The 23,972-nt window shown below is 35.9% G+C and overlaps 2 protein-coding genes across 5 annotated transcripts; both read left to right on the top strand.

Moving 5' to 3' along the window:
- LOC109718703 (cysteine--tRNA ligase, chloroplastic/mitochondrial) lies at nucleotides 85-6,513 on the top strand. 4 transcript variants are annotated; one of them, XM_020245074.1, is made up of 11 exons: nucleotides 85-110; nucleotides 210-624; nucleotides 1,094-1,157; nucleotides 2,541-2,702; nucleotides 3,103-3,273; nucleotides 3,589-3,870; nucleotides 4,562-4,687; nucleotides 4,993-5,196; nucleotides 5,320-5,421; nucleotides 5,727-5,945; nucleotides 6,147-6,513. In XM_020245074.1, the coding sequence occupies exons 2-11, from the start codon at nucleotides 227-229 to the stop codon at nucleotides 6,174-6,176; spliced, it is 1,758 nt and encodes a 585-aa protein (XP_020100663.1). In that variant the 5' UTR covers nucleotides 85-110; nucleotides 210-226; the 3' UTR covers nucleotides 6,177-6,513. The 4 variants fall into 4 exon arrangements, with proteins under 4 accessions (XP_020100663.1, XP_020100664.1, XP_020100665.1 ...); XM_020245075.1 differs by lacking the exon at nucleotides 3,103-3,273 and having other exon boundaries at nucleotides 96-110; XM_020245076.1 differs by lacking the exon at nucleotides 85-110 and having other exon boundaries at nucleotides 562-624; nucleotides 2,507-2,702.
- LOC109718824 (probable anion transporter 6, chloroplastic) lies at nucleotides 10,393-23,216 on the top strand. Its single transcript, XM_020245244.1, has 15 exons — nucleotides 10,393-10,833; nucleotides 13,510-13,655; nucleotides 13,842-13,941; nucleotides 14,888-14,940; nucleotides 15,565-15,639; nucleotides 16,887-16,967; nucleotides 17,106-17,167; nucleotides 17,413-17,516; nucleotides 18,185-18,300; nucleotides 19,067-19,103; nucleotides 19,355-19,450; nucleotides 21,543-21,684; nucleotides 21,775-21,827; nucleotides 22,319-22,405; nucleotides 22,700-23,216. Exons 1-15 carry the CDS (start codon nucleotides 10,408-10,410, stop codon nucleotides 22,802-22,804), a joined length of 1,683 nt encoding a protein of 560 aa, XP_020100833.1. The 5' UTR covers nucleotides 10,393-10,407; the 3' UTR covers nucleotides 22,805-23,216.

The raw sequence follows: 23,972 nt of genomic DNA, 5'->3' as shown, positions 1-23,972 counted from the left end.
CGTAGATTATTTAATGAATTAAAATTTTTAAAAAAATTAAATTTTAAAAAAATCCCCTCACCCCTACCCAAGCCCCAAACCATTTACACCACCCACACTCTCTCTCTTCGTCTCTCTCTCTCTCTCTCTCTCTCTCCAGTTAAGTTTGGGCAAAAAAGTTTGGGAACCCCCTCAACTTCACAGGATTTTGAAAAAAGCCTCTCTCTCTCTCTCTCTCTCTCTCTTAATGGCGACCGCGTCTCTAACGCGCCGAAGCGTCGTCCTCCTCTCCTCCTACCCCTTCCCCGCACCCCCACGCTTCCCCCTCCAAACCCTAACCCTAACCCTAAACCCCTTCTTCTCCCATCTCAAATCACCGAGGAGCAAGAGGACCCCTATCCTTTCCCTCTCCATCTCCTCCTCTGCTTCCGTCTTTGCCGCCAACAATGGCGTCACCAATGGCGCCCCCACGGAGTCGAAGCCCTCGACGGAGCTCCACCTCTACAACACCATGACGAAGCAGAAGGAGCTCTTCCGTGCTAGGGTTCCTGGGAAAGTGGGCATGTACGTGTGCGGGGTTACGCCCTACGATCTCAGCCACATCGGCCATGCGAGGGTCTACGTTACCTTCGACGTCCTCTACAGGTTAGTTTTTCACCTTTATATCTCGGGTATTTCAGGGGTTAATTTTGTAGCTTAGTAGTTATTCTGATACTCTATTTTGTAATTGGTAGAGCACTGGAGCTACGAATTTGAATCTCTGTTTACCAACTCAGAACAAAAATTTACAGATCTTACCTGCACTGCATTTTCTAGATTTTTAACAGAATATTTTGGAAAAATAACACAAAATTCTGTTATTTAATGAAATATATTGTAATTTTACTGATGAAGTTATAATAGAATTTGACAGGAATTTTAGGAAATCAAAAGTAATGAAATTGAGATAGTAAAATTAAAATTTTTATAGTTTGGGGACTGCCCGGAATTTGCTACAGTTCGAAGAAGCTTTGTATTTTTTAACTTTTTATTTGCAATTACTTTACAAATTTCAATATTTCCAATAAAGCAATATTTTTTCCATGTACTTTTTAAATTGTGTTAAATTTGACAGATATTTGCAGTATTTGGGATATGACATTTGCTATGTTCGGAACTTCACTGACATCGACGATAAGGTGAGTCAACTTTTGGTCGATCGGCATTGTGAATATTTGATAAGATCTTGTATGTAATTTCTAGGCGATGTAGATATGGTCCACAGATTTCTTTTCAAATTCTTAATATGAATATAACAGTTCTCTGCAACTTGGGAAATCTAATGTCTTCTTCCATACAATAAAAGCTATTTTCACTTGGAATTGAGCAACTTGCTAACATGTGAAACTCTTATGCTTGGAATCTGATATGAGACTCTTGTGCATTATATTTTCTGGTAAAATAAGTCATTCGCCTTAACTTAGCAAATACGTATGTGTTGTTTGCTTGATCATCAATATTCAATTCAGAAAGCATGACTAATGTTATAGCCGCTCTATGAAATTTCTGTTAGAACATTTGCACCAATTTGTCTGTGAATAAGAATTAGATTCTAAGAATTTTGAGTTTTTCATAATAGTTTTTCTTCAACACTTTGCCATATAACTTCTGGGGTATATGATGATTGCACACGACAGTAGAGGCTCTTTTTTTTTTTTTTGGTTTCAGGGTTGCTCTAATTTTTTGTGCAATGTCCTCTCAATCACCCTTTGCTAATGATCAATAGCTTCCAGATAAGAAAGCTCTTCTAGGTATTTCGTATCTCTCAAGAATTTTTTTTATTCGCCATGGCGTCTCGGTTTCTTGATGACATGCACTCGGTCTTAGACTTATTTCTTTTGAGAAACCTTTGCATTTTGAATATCTCTCAGAGGCTATAATTTACTGCTCAACTATATTTACATATATAAATTAAGTCTTGTCTTGTACAACGTTGTATTTTTTTTTCTTATTTAAGGCAACTAGAGTGCTCTTTCGTCACTTAACTGTCATCTTATAGTTATTATTATTATAATTATGACTTTTTTCCGGTTAGCCAGTCAACCATTGCATACCTGCTAAGCACTTCTGTTTTTTTTTCTTTGAGAACAATACAATTAGACCTGGCTATTCTCTTAAATCTTCTTGAATATATTCTTATGTAAATATATAACATGTTCTTTGTTATTTTTGACATCTTTTTAATTTCTTCGAGACCTCTTGAAGTTACCTACATGATAATATGTATTCATAAATTTGAGGAACTCTTCCTCAGCACTCTTTTATCTCACTAGAATTTTGTTTGCTACTCATTTATTGTACTTTTTTGGGAATTAGTATGATTCTTGTCGGTCTTGATCTATTTATTACTTCTCTTCCTTTCTATTATTATATCAAAGTTACTGTATGCTATATCTATCTTATTGATTATTTTATTAAATCCAGGGCTTCTTGCTCAATTTAACCCAAAAAATTGTGTACCAACTGCTTTCTCACATATCTACGGCAGGAATCCTGAGTTCTGCACTTATGGAATTCTGTAGATAATTAAAAGAGCAAATGAACTGCGGGAGAATCCTTTAAGTTTAAGCAGCCGCTTTTGTGACGAGTTCCTTTCCGACATGGCTTATCTTCAGTGTTTGCCTCCATCATTTGAACCCCGCGTTACCGACCACATTAATCAGATTATAAATATGATTAAGCAGGTATTTTTTTATTGCTTTATTGTCTTGTATACTTCAACTTGTAGTTTTGCTAATAGCTTTTTCATTAAAATCTTGTCAGCAGCTTTCTGCTGTAGTAGAAGTAGAAGCTTCCAATTGAAGCTTTTCCTTTTGGTCCCGAACGCTCGTTTTGCTCCCCATCTCATCTAAAGCTCCATAATTTTGTTAGCCAAACTCTTTGTTTCTGGAAGTTTCTTTTTTCTGGATTAGAGTAGCTGATCCACTAGTTGGGCTAACATGCGCTAAAAGATAATCTAAATATAGAAATCTGAAGTATTATCATGTAACAACAAATTGTTATTTAGGATTATCATTCCTTCAATAGGGAAGATGATGCTGATGTCCACTACATGCTTACCCTGGGTTTCTTTAAATTGAACAGATTCTTCTTAATGGCTATGCATATGTTATAGAGGGGGATGTATACTTTCTTGTTGAAAAAATTTCTGCTTATGGTCGATTATCTGGTCGAAAACTAGAAGATAATGCACCTGGAGAAAGGGTTGAAGTGGATGAGAGGAAGAAAAATCCTGCTGATTTTGCTCTATGGAAAGTAAGGGAAAAAACCTCCTTGTCTTTGTTTTCATTAACATCTCTCTCTCTCTCTCTTAAATATCTTCCCCTGCACATTTATTGTTTCCCTTATATCTTTCCAAAATCATATGTTCTTCAAAAGCTCTCCAACTGAACTAAAGAATATTTTGTAAGAATCTTAACTTCCAACCTTAATATATGATGACCAAGATTTTACTGGGCTATGTATGTAATGATTTTGAGGTCTATATATGTAAAACTATAATTTATGATCTTGAGGGTATGTAAGTGAAGTCCTTTTAAGTTAAATGATTTGATTCTTCACTATTTGCAGTCTGCAAAGGAAGGAGAACCATCCTGGGACAGCCCATGGGGAAAAGGACGGCCAGGATGGCACATAGAATGCAGTGCCATGAGTGCGACATATCTCGGCCATTCATTTGACATACATGGTGGGGGCGATGACCTAAAATTTCCTCACCATGAGAATGAAATTGCTCAGAGCTGTGCAGCCTGTAGCAAAAGCAACATAAGCTATTGGATTCATAATGGTTTTGTTAAAGTGAAGGGTGATAAAATGTCCAAATCAAAAGGCAACTTCATCACTATCCGAGAGGTAGTTCAAAAACAATAATTTGTGGGTGAAATTTCGCTTGGATCACTGAACTTTGATTTGCATGTTTGGAACTTCGATTTCTTGCCTCAATCAGGCTCTGGCTCTCCAGCAAACTCCCTTGATTTTCCTATTGGTGGGATGGCATGGCAATGACATGGCAGTTGGTTGTTGTGCACCAAATGCCCGTGTTATCCATCCATAGAATAATATTGGAGTTCGATGGATGGCTTGCTTGAAATAAAAGATGAAGTTCACTGTTGCACCTATTGAAATTTCACTTAGCTCACTGAGCTTCGATTTGTTGCAATTTATGCAGTGAAGTTCAATTTCACGGGGTATGTGTCAAACTCCGTTTATTTTTCCTAACAGATGGATGATGTGGCAATTGATTCATCTGACATGTTGACTCTAGGAGATGATGTGGCTATGATATGACACCTAAATGTCGTCTCAAGGCTATTGTGATTCAAGTGCCACAGCATCCATCCCGTGGAATTTTATGAAGTTTGACAGTCGAGCCCAATCGAAACAATAATTGAGTTCAGTGCATCAATTGCGACAAATTTAAGTTTTCTCGCCAAAGTGAGGTTTCACTAAAAGTTTGGCAAAACATGGTGTAATTTACCCAGTAATTGGTTTTCTTTCATTGTTGTAACTATTCACTTGTTAATAGATTTCCAAATCATCTCAGGTCATAGAAGATCACCATCCTCTTGCTTTGAGGTTTTTCTTACTTGGCACACATTACAAGTCTCCGGTCACCTACGAAGATGCTCAGATTTACATTGCATCTGAGAGGTTATTCTACATTTATCAGGTATAGCAACCCTATATGTTCCTCCATTTGAAGAATTTATTGTCTGGACCTGGTCGACAATATCTGCACTTATTGGTCGGCAACTCCATCCTATCTCTATTGTCAATCCCTGCCTCATGGTTAGTTGCAGCTTTTTCCCGCTTTTAAATTATTTTTCTCCAAAAAGTGGTGGGGAACAGTAGTTAGAGATGAGATGAAGCGCAATGCACAGTGTGGTCCACGACTCCACGGCTTGTGTGGCGAACCTGGTCAATAAGCTGAACTTCTGGGGATTGTGTTTGACTATTGTCTCTTGATGGTTGTAGACTTTGCATGATTGCGAAGAGAACTTAGGACGGCAAGATAGAAGTATTCCTGAAGATTCTTTACCTGGCGATGTTTTAGATTGCATCCGAAACCTTCGTCGCGATTTTGAGAAATCAATGTCTGATGATCTGCATACTCCTGTGGTGTTAGCTGCCCTTTCGGAGCCTCTAAAAATTATCAACGATCTCCTGCATACTCGTAAGGTGAAGTTTTAATTCTTCACCTATTTCAACTAATGATTCTTAAAAGCAACGAGTGTTATGTCATTTTTTGTAAGAGTTCAATTTTAATTTATTTTTATTCATTTGCTTTGTTTTCCTAAGCAGGGGAAGAAGAGGGAACTAAGATTCGAGTCCCTCTATGCTCTAGAAAAGGAAGTAAGAAGTGTGCTGAGTGTTTTGGGATTGATGCCCCCGAGTTATCACGAGGTTGGTAATATTGCATTATATGAAAGTGTGCCTAATGCCCTATCAGGGCCAGCTGAGCTTGCACAAAAATGATGTTTGAGTACAACTGTACGAGAAGCGCTTTTAGTTTTTCCATTAAAATCTCCTTTAGAGCTTCTCGCTCTTGCAGAATTAAAGCAAAAGTTTCAAACTAGAGTTTTTCTTTTGGGGGAACCCAAAGGCCTATGTTAGCTACTGCTGCAAAAAAATTTCATACTATTTTTTAGGCATATTCGTCTGACTTTCGGAACTTCTGATTTCTTAAGTAGAGAAACTCCTGTTCTCAGGCTTTGCAGATATTGAGAGAAAAGGCGCTGAAAAGAGCTTCCTTAACCGAAGAGCAAGTTATACAGAAGATCGAAGAGCGGACTTCTGCGAGGGAAAACAAAGAGTACGAGAGATCGGATGAGATCAGGAAGGAGTTAGCTGATGCTGGGATCGCACTAATGGACGGGCCGGATGGAACAGCTTGGAGACCTGCCGTACCTCCCGGTGTCCTACAACAGGTAGCCTCGACTCGAATTGAAGTATGAAATAAACGAAAATTACAGTTGCGACGAGTATATAAGTTTGGAACATCAAAGTGGCGAAATGTTCTACATCTATTTCTTGTGATTGTTTCTACTGAAATGCTCCTGAAGTAGAGCTGTTCGAAGCGCTAACAGCTTTTGCATCTTGTTATTTTATTTTTGTGATGTTCCCAACAGCTTCAGGCTGCAGCAGAAACGTCCAACTGAAGTTCTTGCTTTTGTGGTTGCGAAGGTCGTTGAAGCTCGTTGCAGCTCTTTGGCACGGCCAATTTCTCCAACTATTTATTTGTCAGTTATTGCCACTTAAAGTAGAAAAGCTGTTCCAGAAGCTAGCTCCCACATGCTTCAATTTTGGTCCCCGCTGAAGGTCCAATAAGGTTACATCATTTCCTTTTGGAGTTGTATGTTGGGAAAGCTTAGAATTATAAAGCTTGGAAGTTGGAATAGAGATAAAAAAAAAAGAAAAAAAGAAAATCTTGCTCTTCTTGTGGTTTGTAGCTCAAATATTTATTGTCAGCAAAGAGTTATAGAGAATTTTTTTTAATTAGTGGTTTTAATCTGAAAAGTTAACGGAGAGGGCAGTGAAAGGAGCAAAACAAAACGACATAGTATTAAAATAATATACTTTAAATTATTGAATATTAAAATAAAAAATATTAAATTATGGGGATGATATGTGACGGTTTTTTTTTTTTTATTTTATATTTGAAATACAAATTTTCGAATCAAACACTGCGTCTTCTTTAACACGTCTGTGCCTCTTTCTTTCAGTGTAGGAGACATATCATGGGGCTGTTTGGAACTGAGAAGTTAAGAGAATGCATGTGAGTTTCATGAATTCGACTTCGTTCTCAGTCGAATCAAACTCGACCAAGGTCAAAGATTGATTTCCGTATAATTGTGAATGAGAGTTCGAATCATTACAAACGTCCACTATTTTTTTTAAAATTATGAGTTTAATATAGAGATGTCCCAGACCAGATCGGGTTTGGATAGTTAATATACTGTACTCAATACTTTAAAATAGGCTAAATTACAGAAAACCTCTTTGTAATAACTCGCTTTTTCACTTTCCCTTCCTGACATTTAAAAATCTATACTTTATCCCCTGTAAAATAAAAAATGTGCACTTCAGCTCTTACCGTTAGGGTTCCGTTAAAAAATATATTTTTATGCTGAAAATACCTCTCCGCCATCTCCCTATTGCTTCGCCTCCCTCCGGCATGCTGCCTCGCCGCCGCCTTGCCGTCTCGCTGCCGCCTCGCCGTCCTCCACTGCCTCGCTCTCACCCACATCCCCTTTGCCGTCCTCTGCCGCATCGCCTTCGCCTTCTTTGCCCTTTTCCTACTGTCGCCCATCTCGGTTTTCTCTTACTGTCGCCGAAATCGAGGGCGGCGAGGGTGCAGGAGGAGAAGGGGAGTAGGTGGAGAAGGAAATGGAGAGAAATCGCGGCCGATTGAGGTGAGAAACGCGGCCGAACGAGGGGGCAGCTGAGGAAGATAGGGAAGAAGACGACAATGGCGAGGAGCAAAATGGTCATTTTACACACCGTAATTCCCCTGTGAATATTTTTTATTTTACACGGGGGCAAAGTGTAGGTTTTTAAATGTCAGGGAGGAAAAGTGAAAAAATGGATTATTACAGGGGGGTTTTCTGTAATTTAGCCTTTAAAATAAAATGGGTAGGAAATAAAAGAAAATCCTACCCTGTTTAAGTTACTAATGCATTCATTGAAGCCATTTGAGCCGGTTTATATTATATACTGATCGGGTCTAGATCTGGCATGCATATCCGTATGTATATCTATGATATAAAATATAAATTTTTATCATATTATAAGTTTAAATAAAAATATAAAATTTGCAATAGTTATTTGTTTATTAATTATTCTAAAATACATACAACCACCATCCATCCACATAAAACAACATAATGATTAAAATTATATTGATAGTTCAAACGCATATAATATAATTGTATAAAACATATATAACTAATCGATAATAATATATATATTATAAGACAAAATATATGCACCAATTATAATACAGTTAAAACACATAAACAATAAGTCTAAAAAATTATAGTGGAGAAACAACTATCATTTTTTTTTTTCCTTTTTTGATGGTCGAATATTTTACCCGTCCATGTCCGGATTTGGATTCGAATATAAAACCTATTTCGATTCCTACCCACTAAAAGATCGGATCCGGATAATATTCGAGTCACGCATGAGTATTAAATATCCAGAAAAATGCCGAAGGAGATAACCTTTTTTTATTTATTCATATACTACTTATTTTTAATTGGGTCTAAAGTTAGAGGATATTAGATATTTTGGGCATCTCTATTCGATTTTTTTTTTTTTTTTGACAGATAGGTAGCACGTTACCCGCTTCATTTATTTCATTTAAAAATAAACTTAGCTAGAAATGTGAATCAACTAGGATTCGAACTTGGGTCTCGGGTACCAACCACTAAGCCCTTTGCCACTTGCTCTAGGGATGGTCGGTCTATTTGATTTTAGGCTAAATTACAGAAAACTTCCTTATAATAATCCACTTTTTCACTTTCCCTCCCTGACATTTAATAACCTACACTTTGCCCTCCTGTAAAATAAAAAATGTGTACTTCACTTCCTACCGTTAGGATTCCGTCAGAGTTACGTTAAAAAATATATTTTTATGCCGAAAATATCCCTTCGTCATCTCCCCGTTGTTTTGACTCCCGCCGGCTCGCCACCTCGCCGCCGCCTCGCCGACTCGCCGCCTAGCCGCCTCGCCGTCCTCCACTGCCTCGCCCTCACCCACATCCCCTTCGCCGTCCTCCGTCGCCTCGCCTTCGCCTTCTTTGCCCTTCTCCTACTGTCGCCCATCTCGGTTTTCTCCTACTGTCGCCGAAATCGAGGGCGGCGAGGGTGCAGGAGGAGAAGGGGAGCAGGTAGAGAAGGAAATGGAAAGAAATCGCGGCCGATTGAGGTGGGAATCACGGCCGAACGAAGGGGTGGCTGAGGAAGATGAGGAAGAAGACGACAATGGCGAGGGGCAAAATTGTCATTTTACACACCGTAACCCCCCCGTGAACATTTTTCATTTTACAGGGGGGCAAAGTGTAGGTTTTTAAATGTCAAGGGGGGAAAGTGAAAAAGCGGGTTATTATAGGGAGTTTTCTATAATTTAGCCTTGATTTTAATATAACAAAATTTTAAAAAGGATAAACTTCAAATATCATTCCTGTGGTTTCGCACTTTTTCACTTTAATATTTTATGGTTTAAAATATATAAATTTAGTATTCTGTAATTTTATTTTTCTCTTTTCGTCAGCTCTTCCGTTAATATTTTGTTAAATTATATACAAAAAACTTCATATACCTCACGTAGGTTTATCGAATATTCACTTTAATACCTTTTCGTTTTAACTTTATCACTGATTTAACAAAAAAAATTAATAAAAAAATAACAAAAAGAGAAAAATAAAATCGCGGGGTACTAAATCGACATACTTTAAATCACATAATACTAAAATAAAAAAATATAAAATCACAGGGTGGCATTTGAAAGTTTCCCTTCAAAAAAAGTCGTATATTTGCGTGGCGCGTGCCACTGCAACTCTGTGCAAGTCCCGTGTTCTCGCGGGCTCCTTTCCGACGAACCACACACGTACGTATTTATAAGGGTTAATCTCATATAGGTCCCTATAAACATAGTAAATTATAAAAATATTTTTATAAAATTTAATTTTTATATATTATTTCTATAGAAGTCTTAATATTTTTAAATATGTTTCTCTAGTTTGTTATCATTAAAACATTATTTATTTTATAAGTAAAATGAGCTTTTTACTATTATAAATGTGCCCTTTCAAAAATCTTAAATGTTAATTAAAGAGAGATAAAAAAGTTAATTTACCTTATTAACTAATCATGGTTAACTAATATTTTCTAACGGAAAATGTATTTGAAAATATCATAACTTTTGTAGGAACAACATATGATTATTGAAATTGGAATATATTTGTAATTCACTATATTTATAAAGATCGGTATGAAATTAACTCAATTTATAAATATATAAATATAAGGTACGCAAAAATGTATAGAAACACCCTTAGGTATGGAATATTTTGAAATGAGACTATCTTAATATAAGTTTACCTATGATAATAATTTTTTAAAAATATTATTAAGTTTAATAATTTTACTAGTAATTAGCCATTGATTACCCTTTTTTCATTTACTAAAAATAATTAAAATAACTAATTGCCTGAAAGTCGCTGAATTTTTTTAAAATTAAAAGTTAAAAAGTGTCGGAGAAACTACCTAAGGGGTCTGTTTTAAAATAGACTATAGTTGAGGGGGCACTATACAATTTTCATATGAAATGAACGCCACCCTTAAAGATTAAAAAATAAGAAAAAGAAAAAAAAAATAGACGCTGCTATGAGCTCAATGAGAATGGCGAGCTCCGTCCCCCACCTCCCCCTCTCCCCGTCCCCACCCCTCCCCTCCGCCACCAAAACCCTAACCCTAACCCTAACCTTAACCCCCTCCCCCCGCCTCCGCCTCCCCTCGTCGCGGCGGCGGAGGGGGGCGGCGATTAGGGTTTCGTCGAGGGGGGGAGCGGCGGAGGAGGCTGAGGAGGTGCGGGTCGAGAGGGGAGGCGGAGCTGTTGCTGGTGTCGAGAAGGGTTCGATTGTGGAGGGTGATGATGGTGTTAAAGATGAGGAGAACGAGGGGGAGGAGGAGGGGTGCGAGGGATTTGAGTACAAATATGAACTCAAATGGCCCCCGTGGGAGGGTTTACCGGAGAGGTATAAGCTCATCGGAACTACGTCGCTCGCATTTGTTATCTGCAATATGGACAAGGTACTGTTTCTTGGTTATGTACTCTGAAACTCTGTTTACGTGCATTTCTCTTTCACTCTCTCTCCGTTTTGTGTTTTTGGTTTATCTAAATATTGTGTGAAAACGCTCTGAGATTACATGTAAAGCCCTAAACTATGTTGCCATAGTACTTTTTGTATCAAAAATTTAAAGAAAAGTTTTGATTTTGCTGTGTCTAACAGTACAGGGAAATGCTTTGAGTGCCCCTGATGGGTACGCTCTAGTTCATATGTTTTCTGGTACTTTGTAAGTCAATTACTGCATGATACATCATCGTGTCGGCATGTCAGCACGTCAGATAAAGACAGTATTTTGGAGTGCCAGTGGAAGTACACTTTTGAAATAGATATCTGAACTTTAAAAATTTTGATTCTAGAACCAAATGTTATAGAATTAATAACCATTTTGACATAATGTTCTATCCAGTAACATAAGATTATATATGCTTTGTCAAAAATGTTAACTAATGTGAGATTAGGCAGATTAGGTGGCAGCATTAAGACTTTTGAAGTTCAGGTACCGATTTCAAAAATACCATGAGGTTAGGTAGTTAAACAGAAACTTTTGAAGTCTAGATAGCTATTTCAAAACACACTGTAGTAGAAGTTAACTTCTATGCTGTTAAATTTTATTTATTTGGAATCTGGGTTGGAAGTTTTCTTCTTTGAGGAATTCCCACAAATGCCTGTTAGGCAGGCCTCTTTAGTATTTAGAGCTTTCGTAGAACCACTGCTTGAATAGCGCTGTTTCAAGAAATTACTTACAGCTTAAAATCTGCCGAAAAACTTTTTGCTGCAGACAAAAGCAGAATATTCCAATATGAGCTTCTGGTTTTGGGGCCTGGAAGCTCATTTGGGCTTCTAGAGACAGCCAGAAGGTCCATATTTTCATTTGCGGAGAACTGGTCTTTTGCTAGAGAAGCTTTTTCAGTCTGGACGAAACAGGATCTTACAATGTTCATATCATGTATATGCGAGATCACTTTTATAGAAATGCTAAAAATGTTTCATGTTCCTTTTTCGATATTGGTAACTTATGATCAGTGTTTTAAATAGCGGCCGCTATGCCCGCCATAGCGGCCGCTATAGCAGTTTTTAGGTGTTATCGCTACGCTTTAATATAAAAAGCGGTATATAGCGGTTCGGGTTCATAGCGGCCGCTTTAGCGGCGTAGCGCCCGCTAAAGCGGCCGCTATAAAGCGGTAGAAAAGCTGGCGTTATGAGCCCAAACCTTTAAAAAATGCAAATGGGTTAAAATGGCTTATCGGGTCGGATCCTTAAATGAAATAAACCCTGTTTCTACTTTCTAAGGGTTTGGAAGATAAAAAGGTGATCCGTTTTTAAAAGAGAATCAGATATCGTCATCTTTTTGGTTTGCTAAATATGCTAAAGTTAATCTTAAATTCTTAATAGATAATGACATTAAATATATAGGCTTGCAATATTAAAAAAAAGAATGATTAGATGTCTTTTCTTCAAAATTATATGTGTTTTATAAGAAATATAAACATATTAAATTTGCTTTTATGAAACCCGCTATGGGTTCATAGCGCCCGCTATCTGCTTTCCGCTATGAGACTCTCCAAACGCTATGTACCCGCTATCCGCTATTTACAACTTTGCTTATTATTGAATTGTTCTCTTGTGTTATCTTTGTTGTTATCTTATATTTTTGAGCTAAATTAGTCAAATTTTGGGTGTTTAACAACTTTTGTGGTGCATCATCTCAAGAGAGAGAGAGTTTTGGAGAACATGGAAAGTAGTTTATGCTGTCAGTTATCTGTGGGCGGCTGCGCCATAGCAGTATTAGCAGTTGGTCATTAAAACTCCTGTGGAAACATATTTGGCGGATTTTTAAATTATTGGCACTCATGTGAAACCTTGTGATTTGTGAAAGAAGTAAAACTTGAAGCATTATTTTCAGTTTCTATTTTGGTTGGACTCCTCAATTTTCTATTTTATTGGTTTAGAATTTGGCAAGAGAAGTTTCGCTTTCAGTTCCTATTTCGGTGAAAAAGATTTTTTATTCTATTCTGAGATTTGAGATTGTTATCCTTCAAAGAAATACAAGATTAAATATGAAGTTCTAGTGTTCTACGCCTATTTGAGATGATATGGATCAAGCGATTTAAGTGCAGTGGCACCGGGTCGTGCCGGAAACTTGCTTGCATGGTACGGCACGGTGCATGCCGGACCGTGCCAATGCGTGTTGATAAAAAAAAATTCATGTATGCTGACACATAATAGTATGAAATATTTATTTTCTTTAGCCACAACATATTCTACCTGTTTATTATATATTTTTATCAAATCTTTTGAACTTTATTGAAAAAATTACTTACTAATTTAAAGAATAGTGGGTTTTGAACCGTGCCATCAGCGTCTGTATCGTGTCGATATCTTGTTGGCACGAAGCGGCATGTTAGATACGACATGTACCAATGGGCACTTAAATCCTTGATATGGATAAAGTTCTTTCCTCAGAAATAATAGAAGATGGAATTTACTTTACTTGTGAATATTCATTTCACGTAACAGACAGTTATCAATCAGTATTGTTGGATCTTAGATGATTATTACCTTGCCTCATTATGCATGTTATTATAGTTGCTTGCTTTGTGAAAAATATATATAATAACATATAATAGTTTATTTTCAGGTTAACTTGAGTGTTGCCGTCATTCCCATGTCCCATCAATTTGGGTGGAATTCATCAACCGCCGGCTTAGTTCAATCATCTTTCTTTTGGGGATATGCCTTGAGTCAACTACCTGGGGGATGGCTCTCTAAATTATTTGGAGGAAGGTTTGTTATGTGTAACAAAGATATTGTCTCACAGCTTCCTCTTTTACTTTTGGTGTTTTTTCCCCTCTCTATTCAAGTTTTACTAAGTGCATCTCTGTTTATTTATCCTGAATAATTTATCCAATTTACCAATTTGTTGTTTACTTTTCTAACATTACTCTGATTTGCCATCTCGTAAATATATAGGAAGGTGCTTGAAGTTGGTGTCCTAGCTTGGTCATTGGCCACGATACTTGTTCCCCTTGTAGCAGGATTTATGCCGGGGCTTATTTTGTCAAGGATTTTGGTATGTTAATACCTGTTCCAACTTATTGAACCTTCTGATTTTCTACTTCTGATTAAACTATAATTTATTTGTTTACTTGTTCAATTTATTTTTTAACTAGAGCAGATGGCGCATCATGATATAAATCTTCTCTTTCTGTCCTATCCTTTAGTTGTTTTCTTGTGCGCATTATTCTATTAGAAGCTGATGACACACTGTCCAAGTTCCAAGTCACAGTTTATTTTTTTCAAAAGTTGTAGACTTTATTTAACAAAAGGAATATGACTTACGAGTATTAAAAAATGCAGATAAAATAGCTTTCCTGCATGACGTTCGGTGGAAGATGAGTTCTTTTTATTGTTGTGTAAAATCGACTTTTAACCTTTCTTATTTCTTATATATTTTCTCGAGTGATTGAATAACAACATGAGGAAGCAATCCATGTAAGTGCTCATAATGCTGTAATCTATGTATATATTATGTTATATTTGCCTTTGTTTAGGAAAATGAGTCATAGTATCCTTCCTACCTTTTCAAACTTTTCTATATGCCATTTAAGTTATTTGGTGATTTCCCTAAGCTAGTTGATAGCCAACTTTGGTTTATCCAGTTATTACTTCATATTGGTGTTTGCTCTTTTTGATATCTTAGATTTACTTTTGGTTCCTTTGTAGATATTTTTTTTTCCTTGCAAATATTGCAAACACGCAAGGCTTTTTTTTCACTTTTTATAATGTGCAGATATTCTTTATCTGTAAGTAATATAAAGTGTCTACCCATATTATTTATTTTTCACCTTTTGGCCCTTTATCTGGCTGTAAGAAATTATTGTTGGACGCAGATGTCATGTTATTTGACTATTACTAAATTTTTCTTTATTTTTGTGTCATTTGTATGAATTAATATTCAGAGTGCAACTTCTAGTAGGTCTCTATTGCATCATGAAACTCTATTGGTTTCTTTTCAGGTGGGAATTGGAGAAGGTGTTTCACCATCAGCAGCAACTGACTTAGTTGCCAGGCAAGGTTTTGAGAAATAACTTCCTTCCAGGGAGATTAATTTTTTATGCATTATCAACAAGTTACATATCATGCATCTCTTCGATATTTGCTTCATAACTTCTGTATTAATTCTCCTTTTGTTTTCTAATGACATCCAATATTATCTGTATGTTTATTTCAAACAAGTAAAATAATTCATAGGATGTTCATTTCTAAAACTTTGTTGTAAAAGCTTAGCATCAGGTTTCAAATAGTAAATACCGATATCTATGAACAATGAAAGATCGACAAGCATTAAGTGTCCTCATTGGTTGGTATAAATGTTGTTACCATATGCCTTATCTATTATTGTAGGTTCATCTATTTAAAACTTTCCAATTATCTATTTCTTCCATTTCACCTCTCAGGCTCTCACCAAATCTTTGCATTGTCATGGGCATTGATACAGTTTTTTAGGAATAAGTTGTTGCGTGTTCTTTTGCATTTTCCGTACTGAGGATAAATTTTTATTTCTCACTCATGCCCTAATTAAGTATTTCACCCTCATAGTTAATCATTTTCGTATCACTTACACAACCCTTTTATTTTCCCCTTGTTTATCTGTATTAATCTATATACTTTGTGGTTCTCTATCCATTTGCAGATCCATACCATTACAAGAACGCTCTAGAGCAGTTGCAGTTGTCTTTGGAGGTTTAAGCATAGGAAGCGTTCTTGGGTATGTATCTTTAACTCTTATTATTTTACAGATTCTGTGGCTGGTATAATGCATTTTTGGTTTTCCAGACCATGACAAATAGCTCCTGTTATTTTACTTTCGAATTTCTATTATGTGAGAAAGTAGTAATAATTTAGAGCTGTGGAAAATATAATTTATGTAATTGCGTTGTAGAAATACTAAGTCCTATGCAAATATGTGGAATGTAGTAGAAGTCTCATGAAATCATTTGCATTCTATTTGTATAGGGACAATGAATTTTCATTTTATATACCAAGAGGTTGTTATAGACTTACTTTTCAAAACTTCCCTATTCAGAAGTTTATACTATTTCAAAATAAAATATGATAAAATCAGCTAAATAAAGTCTAATTTGAAAAGTTTCTACACTAAATTGAGCTGCAGAGACTGAAGGTGCTGTGATTCCCTCCTGTCATTGTATAAATTTCGATAACTACACATGAAAAAGAAAAGAGTTAAGGTGAGTCTACTGACATTGACAAAATCTCAATATTCAAGTGATAATTAACAAATCAGAAAGTAGAAATCTGAAGTTATAGCTTGTAGAGATAAATGTTTTCTACATATGCACTTTGAAACATTCGATTCTAATATCACTATGAATTTTTAGAACTTTTACTATTGAAAGCATCTTAATTACTGATTGTTGAAACACATATTTTAACACACAAATTCAATGATCATGGACAAAGGTTACTGTATACTTTGTATGACATTTGCCAAATAGAATTCAATAATATCAACCTAAGATCCCTACTTGAGATATGCCTTTAGTTTGGCTGTGAGACAGTGAGAGCACCTATCTTGAAAGTTTAGAGGCTAATGGATTTTTAGCTAAATGCTGTTTGTTTGTATGCGGACATCCATCGTAACTAAACTTCATCATTGTCTCATTGGAAGTCTTTGTGGATCGAAACCTTGTCTTGTCCATCTAAAGAAATGGACTGCTCATTATATTGATATTCTAGGCATATCTTTGAACAAAACTTCTTTCTGAGAAAGATTATACTTGCCTCTGTTTATGTACTGAGCTGGAACAAATCTATATGATTTGTCCATGAAGTTTGCAACAGCTCCTGAAAGTACATTTATCATCTACTTCATATTTTATTCCAGTGGATGTACCACATATACTTCAATTCATGGCTTCATGCTACTGATTTGTCCTGTTCTGTAGTCATCCTGTTTCTAATATACTTCCTTTCATGGTTTCATTATAAATACAGGCTTCTGTTTGCTCCTCCAATTATCCAGAATTTAGGTTGGGAATCGGTCTTCTACATATTTGGCTTGCTTGGAATAGGTTGGTAAGTTGATAGCCATTAGGGTGATGGTATATTAGTGTAACCTTATTATTATTTTGTCTAATTGCTTTTAATTTCTTTCATCTAGAAGTGAAATGTACTGGTTGTGGTGATTTGTTCATTGATTTTTATCTATTCAAGGTGTTTGGGATTTGAGTTGGTTAAAGAAGGGCAATCCTTGCTTGATGGCAATGGAATCTTGAGTAAGCACCCATCTACTGCTTTTCCTCTTTTTAAGTATAAATCCGGTATCTAGCTGGATCACCAGTTAGTCTTAGTGTTGAGTTTAAACAGATTTCTGAAAGCAGATGTTTCAATAAAATTTTAATTAAGAGTGCTGCTTGCTGGTTTCAAAATTATTCGGTATTACAACTTCCCCCCCTTCCTACTAGCACTGTTGGTTAGTTATTGATATTTTGTAGAAATTCTAACAGTGATGCTTTTTTAGGTTTGGGACAAAAGCCGCTAGGGACCAATGGCCATATCTTGTCAACTATATCTTCAAAGAAGTCATTGGATGCATCACTCAATGAATTGGTTGCTTCGCTTAAGGTACAATCCTACTTGGAGGGGAAAAAAATCTGTATAGTTGTTATTCAGCTGAATCTTTTTGATGACAAATCATTGCTCGCACCTGGTGCATCACAGCAGCGACATACTGCCTAGTGGTCTGCCTCCATTCTATCTCATACTTTTAATCCAACTATCTATGGATATGAGAAATGGCTATGCACAAGGTGAATATGACAAGATCCCAGCCCCAACCCAAAGGAGAGAAATAGTATGGGTTTGGTGGCTGCAAAATCTTTTGGGAATAAAACGTGGCCTCCAACTTCCATTATTCCTTGCGTTACATGTGTCCTAATACATTTATTTATATTCTCTTCAAACTCATCCATTCATTAAATGGTCACTAAATGGCATAGCCTACATAAATTTGATGCTAGTAACTCGTTTTGAACACAAGTTTTATTGTTCCAAACTGAGAATGTGTGCTCCATGCACATGACATATATTGATAAGCAAGGGTTGAAAATATTGTTGTTTTGCCAAAAAAAAAAAAAAAAGAAAGAAAAAAAGAAAAAAAAAGAANTTTTTTTTTTTTTTTTTTTTTGCTCAAATTGAGTCCTATATTTCAAAAACTCTTTTCTTTAAAGATGATTTAATTGTAGGGATGATCACTTTCCAAGATGGTTATGGTTTGTTTTGTTTACTAACAGGATGTGCCGTGGAAGGAATTCTTTAAAAGCCCAGCAGTGTGGGCGATGATATATGCTCACTTTTGTGGAAGTTGGGGGCATTACACTTGTTTGTCTTGGCTACCAACTTATTTTAGGTATTAAGTATGATCTTCACATGTTTAGATAGCTCTAAGCAGCCAATAGTTTTCGCATCATTAGCAAGTATAAATTGTCTACTATTGTTCACAAATTACTTGGGCATGATTATATTTTAATTATGGGTACTTTCCTTGAACTTGATCAACTGAAGGGATCATATTTTTGAATGTATTTTCTTTTCATTTGCAACAAAAAAGAAAAATCTATAGAGTTTTTAGAACACTTATTAACTTGTTTTGTGCATGTGTATTCAGAGTTTTTTTTCTTTTTCTATGTTCTTTACCAAATAATACTTCAAACTTTCACACAATAATTTTAATCAGTTGATATTTCGTCAAGTTCTTGTGCAGAAGATGTAAAACTTGCCAATAGCATAAGACTCTCATTAAATGTTTGTTTTTTTACCCTGTTTTATATTTCTTTAATATCTCCATAGTATCACATGGTTTAATTTATGGTCTCTCTTTTATGTTTTCTTATCTATATTAGTTATCTCGAGTTTGAACTACCTTATGCACCTTTGAGAGTATCTTAGTTCACTCACAAAAGCTGCATTTTCCTGCTCTACCTATAATTCTAAATCTGTATATCTATACGACCTTCATAGTAGGAAAAGGTAAATTTGATTGCAATGCAGATTGCAGAGGATCTTATTTGAATTATCCTGGTAATTCTTGTTGTAATTTTGTTGCAGTTCTTGGTAAATTTCCTCTTGGTCAATGGCTTTAGTGCTAAGTCTTTTTTAATTCATGCTTGATGCAGTGAGGAGTTGAACCTGAACTTGACAGAAGCAGCATGGGTAGGTACCTTATTGAATGACTATAACATTTTCATACCAACTTGAAGAGTGAAACTTTAGAAAATTGGAAATATACAGAAATATTTTGCTATGGAGGAGAAATTTAGTGTTATTATCTAAGCAGAAGATCATGATAGTTATACTGCACATTTGTAGTAAATTTGATAAACCGACACTAGCTAAATATAAATCAGGTGTAAAGCTCCATTTCTTCTTTTCTAAAATGTAAGCCACATTCAACTCTGTTGCAGGTGTCAATTCTCCCTTCCTTGGGTTCAATTCTTGTTACCTCTATTGCAGCACCTTTCGCGGACAACTTAATCTCAAGTGGAGTTAAGACCACAAAGGTAAAATGGAACTTGAAAGATCTGATTCATTTTGTTGTTATGAAATTCAGCACTTTATTACGTGATTTCTGAGCTGGTTTTTATTTGTTCTTTTGATTTTGTATTGCTCAGTTTATAAACTGAAAATGCACTTACATTCTACTCAAGGATTTAAGTGCCGTGGCACAGGGTCGTGCCGGAAACTTGCCGGCACGGTACGGCACGGTGCGTGCTGAGCCGTGCCGATACGTGCCGGTCAAAAAAATTCTTGTGTGCCGACACATAATAGCATGAAATATTTATTTTCTTTAGCAACAAAATATTCTAACTATTTATTATGTCTTTTTATCACATCTTTTAAACTTTATTGAGGAAATTACTTACTAATTTAAATAATAGAGGGTTTTGAGCTGTGCCATCGGCACGGGATCTGTATCGTGCCGGTATTTTGTTGGCACGGTACGGCACGGTGGATACGGCCCGTGCCGACGGGCACTTAAAACCTTGATTCTACTGCTTGGTAGACATGGTAGACATATCACTGCGGATACTTTTGTATCATACTTACAAACCAAGTGCTAATCAGTAAATCATATTATGCCATCGAGCCTAATTTATACCCGTTAATGTGGCAGAAATCTTGACATGATTTGAGAAAGAATATATATTGTGTAATAACTTTAATACTTGGAGGTATTTGTTTTATCAAAAATTTCTTCCCACATACTTGAACTTAACAACCTAACCTTGTGCTGGACTCAACTGTTTATTCTCTTTATTAGATAATTGAAGCTGAAGCCACACCTCTGTTAGGGTTTGTGAGTTGTAAAGGGTACTTGAATGAAGGCATAATTTCTGTAGCTAGAACTCCTATGTCCCTCACTGGATTCAATTCTACAAAACAGATTCTTGACTAAGGCTCTGAAGCCCTTAAACAAAAAACCCTCTCCCACATGTACCGTAGGACACACCAAGTTGGGCAACTTTTTGCCCAAGAGACCACTATCAGGGTTTTTAGTGCCTAAACTATCAGCATGGTATGGCACTTGTGCTGACATGCCGCATGCACCACCTTCTGGCTAGCATTGTACCTCAATACGCATCAGCCTTTTTTTTCTTTGGGTTTTTTTCAACAGCCTATCTAATTGTGTCTTAATGGTTTACTCTTTGATGGAATTAATTGTTAATTCAAAGAAATCTCTTAGAACCATCTGATATTTCATTACGATATGGATTATAATTTGGAAAATCAAATTAGCCTAAAATTGAGTTCCATTGAATCTTTACACAATATACATTACAATGGATAAACTAAAAGATCTATCTATTTGTTTCTCATTAATTTCAAGTTTTCATAAAATTATTTCTTGTAGAAAAGTAGCTTTACAAATTGGGGAACTAAAACTTTCTTTAGGCTAACACTCTTCTTCCTTAAATTTGGATCATCTTAAACATAAAATTAAGCAACTCTACGACTTTTTGGCCCAAAATTCAGGGGAAAAAAAAAGGTGAGGGTCCTCATTAAATTGCATCGCACCGGCACTTAAATCCTGGACATACTGCAACTGTTTTTAAAAGGCTTTTTTGTTTTTTAAACCAATTTTGTTGAAATAATGCTAGCTGTGTAAGCTAGTGAAAAAAAATAACGTAGATGACTGACCTCAATCATTCTACATAAGTGAGACTTTCTATTGTTAGTTGTAACCAAGTTTAAAATGGTGAGTATATCACCACATGCCCACTTCACCTCTTCCTCTTTCTCCCGGGATGATGTCAAAGGTTGAAGTACTAGTGTGTTAGCGATGAATGGTTTCCTGTCCTGAAAAGATAACAAACTATAGACTGTCTTCAAAAAACCACTGTTTCTCTAGACAGTGTTCTGTGGATGTGCACTGACTGGGCTGGTACGTGCCGCAAACATGTCGTCTGTAGAGTTGCTTCATTAAATAACATGTTGATGGATTTCAATTACCAAAAGGGATTTTGGATGAAGTTAAATAAGAAAAAATCCCCCTGTATGGTCTTATACTTTCTTATTTATTCATTTGTTTAAAATTAGAAACACTTAACTAGGAAGATGCCTAACTCAAATTACTCTCCTTTGTACATGTAGGTGCGGAAAATTTGCCAAACAATTGCATTTTTGTCCCCTGCAACTTTCATGATGCTGTCCTCTGTGGATCTAGGGTTGCCGCCCTGGGAAGTTGTAGCATTTCTTACTAGCGGTTTGGCTCTCTCCAGCTTTGCCTTGTCAGGTAGTACCCTAAACTTTTACGTTTATTTCTATGCTATATACATTCTTTTTTCCCTCCTAACTCCTCGCACATTTTAATCTGCAACTCCAGGGCTTTACTGCACTCATCAAGATATCTCGCGCGAATATGCAAGTATACTTTTGGTATGCCATTAAACCAATTGATTTTCTATACAAAACTATTATGGAAGATTCTTTACTATGTGATGATGTTTTGCAGTTTTTAACGAGCATTCACATAACATTAACCATATTGAGAAGAATAATCTGTAACAATCGAGCAACTTTTATAGGGATTTTCCTTCTATGCCCCAAACTTTTGTATTTTTGCGTCCTTGCTCCTGTGGAGTCGATAGTTGCAACTATTCCCCAGAATAAAAGTTCTTTCTCTTATGCATGCTATGCAGATCAAAGCCTAAGTTCATTCTAGGGAGTACTGCAAAATCATAACGAGAAAAGCATCTAATACATTTTTTAAAATTTTTTTTCTGTTTAATAACTTGTTCTACTTTAATTTTTGTTTTTGATAGTAAAAGTATATTGTTTTTGTGTTTACTATGTTATATGAACTTCAACAATATAGTTTTCTTTTAATCTCTATTGAGTCTGAGAGTTCTATTACATGCATGTTACAGGGTATTACAAACACAATAGGGGCGGTGCCTGGAATCATTGGCGTTGCCCTCACAGGCTATCTTCTCGATTCGACGCATTCATGGAGTGTATGTCGTCAATGCCTAAAAATCTAAGACTAGTGTCCAATTTTAAGCTCCTTGGCTGATTAGAGCTTTCGTGGTAGTTGCTTTTTGGCTGGAGTGTTTGGCTGATTAAGCTTTTACTAAAATCTCCTCAATAGTAAAGCAACCAAAGTCTTTCTCGTTTCCGCTTTCTATCACAGCAAAAGCTCTTGACTTATTTGCTAAATAGAGAAGCTGTTCTAGATAGATGCTAGGCCAAATAGGCGCTCTTTTTCGTCTGTGATGTTGGTTCCGATTAATGGTTTTCTTTCTATGCAGCTATCGCTCTTTGCTCCCTCAATCTTCTTTTATCTGACTGGTACGGTCGTATGGCTGCTATTCGCCAGTAGCGAACCTCAGGAATTTTCCAGGCGAGATTCGTAACCACATTCTACTCTTCTACTGCAATCTATATATAGCATTGCTTCGGGGCATCTCCATATAAAGAAAGCCGTAAATTATGGAATTCGAAAGGGATAAATTGACCGGATTGCTCCAGAAACTTATAGAAGGTTACAGAATTCTGTGGCACCCTCCAATTTTATACTTCAGAGGGGGTGTGAAGAAAATTTATGCGACAAAGTAAGTTTAGAGTGTAGTGTAGCATATGTGTATCTAAGTTCATGTATATGTTTAGGTGAATGAATGTTGTTTGGTGAAAATATAAATCTATTATAATGAGTTGGCTCCATCAACCCCTGATGTAGATTTTATATTCAATTCAATTAGTTCAAAGTGAAAGAGGTGATTCATGCAACGGAATTCAGTTAATTTAATTGAATGATTTTTTTTTTTTTTATTTTGATGCTTAATTGATGTCTATGTATATGGTTAAGACTAACCTATGTGCATGATTGAGAGAACAACGTTTGGATCTATGAATGAATTTAATCTATGCCTTTAGGAGCACAACAGTTCTTGTACTTATAAATTTTTCATCATCTATATCTAAGATGGATGGTTGGATGTGAGTTAATTTGTTGGGTGTAAAATTAGAGGGTTAATGGGTTCTCCCCTTCCTCTATCCCCTTCTCCTTCGCAACCTTCATGCTGCCGCCCTGCCCGGTAAGGGTGAAAACGGGTCGGATAATATCTAATCCAACTCTGAATTTGAAATTTTTTGGATATGATTCGGAATTTTACTATTCGACTCATATTTGGATCCGATTCTCGAACTGTGGATATTTTGCGGATTGGGACTTGGGTTCACTGTAGTTCTTTGGATCTGAATTCGGATTATTTGAATCTGAAATTGGTTTTGATATATTATTAATATATTACTTCTTTAAATTCATTTTTAATATTGTTTTTTATAATTTTCTTACTTTTTTGAAATTTAAGAAGCATATATATATATATATATATATATATATATATATATATATGCTCTTGATCTATACTCTTGATCTTGACTACAAGACTCTTATTATTATGTTTTAAAGAATATTCATTTTTAACCATTCATTTTTGTATCCACTCGATGGATAAGAAAACAATATCGAAAAAATATGAAATTTGATTTCTAGATACTTTAAGTGGTATAAATCATGTT

The sequence above is a fragment of the Ananas comosus genome, linkage group 12, assembly GCF_001540865.1.
Source record: "Ananas comosus cultivar F153 linkage group 12, ASM154086v1, whole genome shotgun sequence".
Lineage (NCBI taxonomy): Eukaryota > Viridiplantae > Streptophyta > Magnoliopsida > Poales > Bromeliaceae > Ananas > Ananas comosus.
This window is presented reverse-complemented; position numbering and strand designations above follow the sequence as displayed.

What these genes read in the sequence shown, in the direction of transcription:
- LOC109718703 (XM_020245074.1), top strand. Translation starts at nt 227, where the DNA reads ATGGCGACCGCGTCTCTAACGCGCCGAAGCGTCGTCCTCCTCTCCTCC. An exon ending in TTATAAATATGATTAAGCAG is followed by an intron (nt 2,703 to 3,102) that starts GTATTTTTTTAT and finishes TAAATTGAACAG; the next exon opens with ATTCTTCTTAATGGCTATGC. An exon ending in GGTTATTCTACATTTATCAG is followed by an intron (nt 4,688 to 4,992) that starts GTATAGCAACCC and finishes TGATGGTTGTAG; the next exon opens with ACTTTGCATGATTGCGAAGA.
- LOC109718824 (XM_020245244.1), top strand. Translation starts at nt 10,408, where the DNA reads ATGAGCTCAATGAGAATGGCGAGCTCCGTCCCCCACCTCCCCCTCTCC. An exon ending in TTATCTGCAATATGGACAAG is followed by an intron (nt 10,834 to 13,509) that starts GTACTGTTTCTT and finishes GTTTATTTTCAG; the next exon opens with GTTAACTTGAGTGTTGCCGT. An exon ending in TGGCTACCAACTTATTTTAG is followed by an intron (nt 18,301 to 19,066) that starts GTATTAAGTATG and finishes TGCTTGATGCAG; the next exon opens with TGAGGAGTTGAACCTGAACT.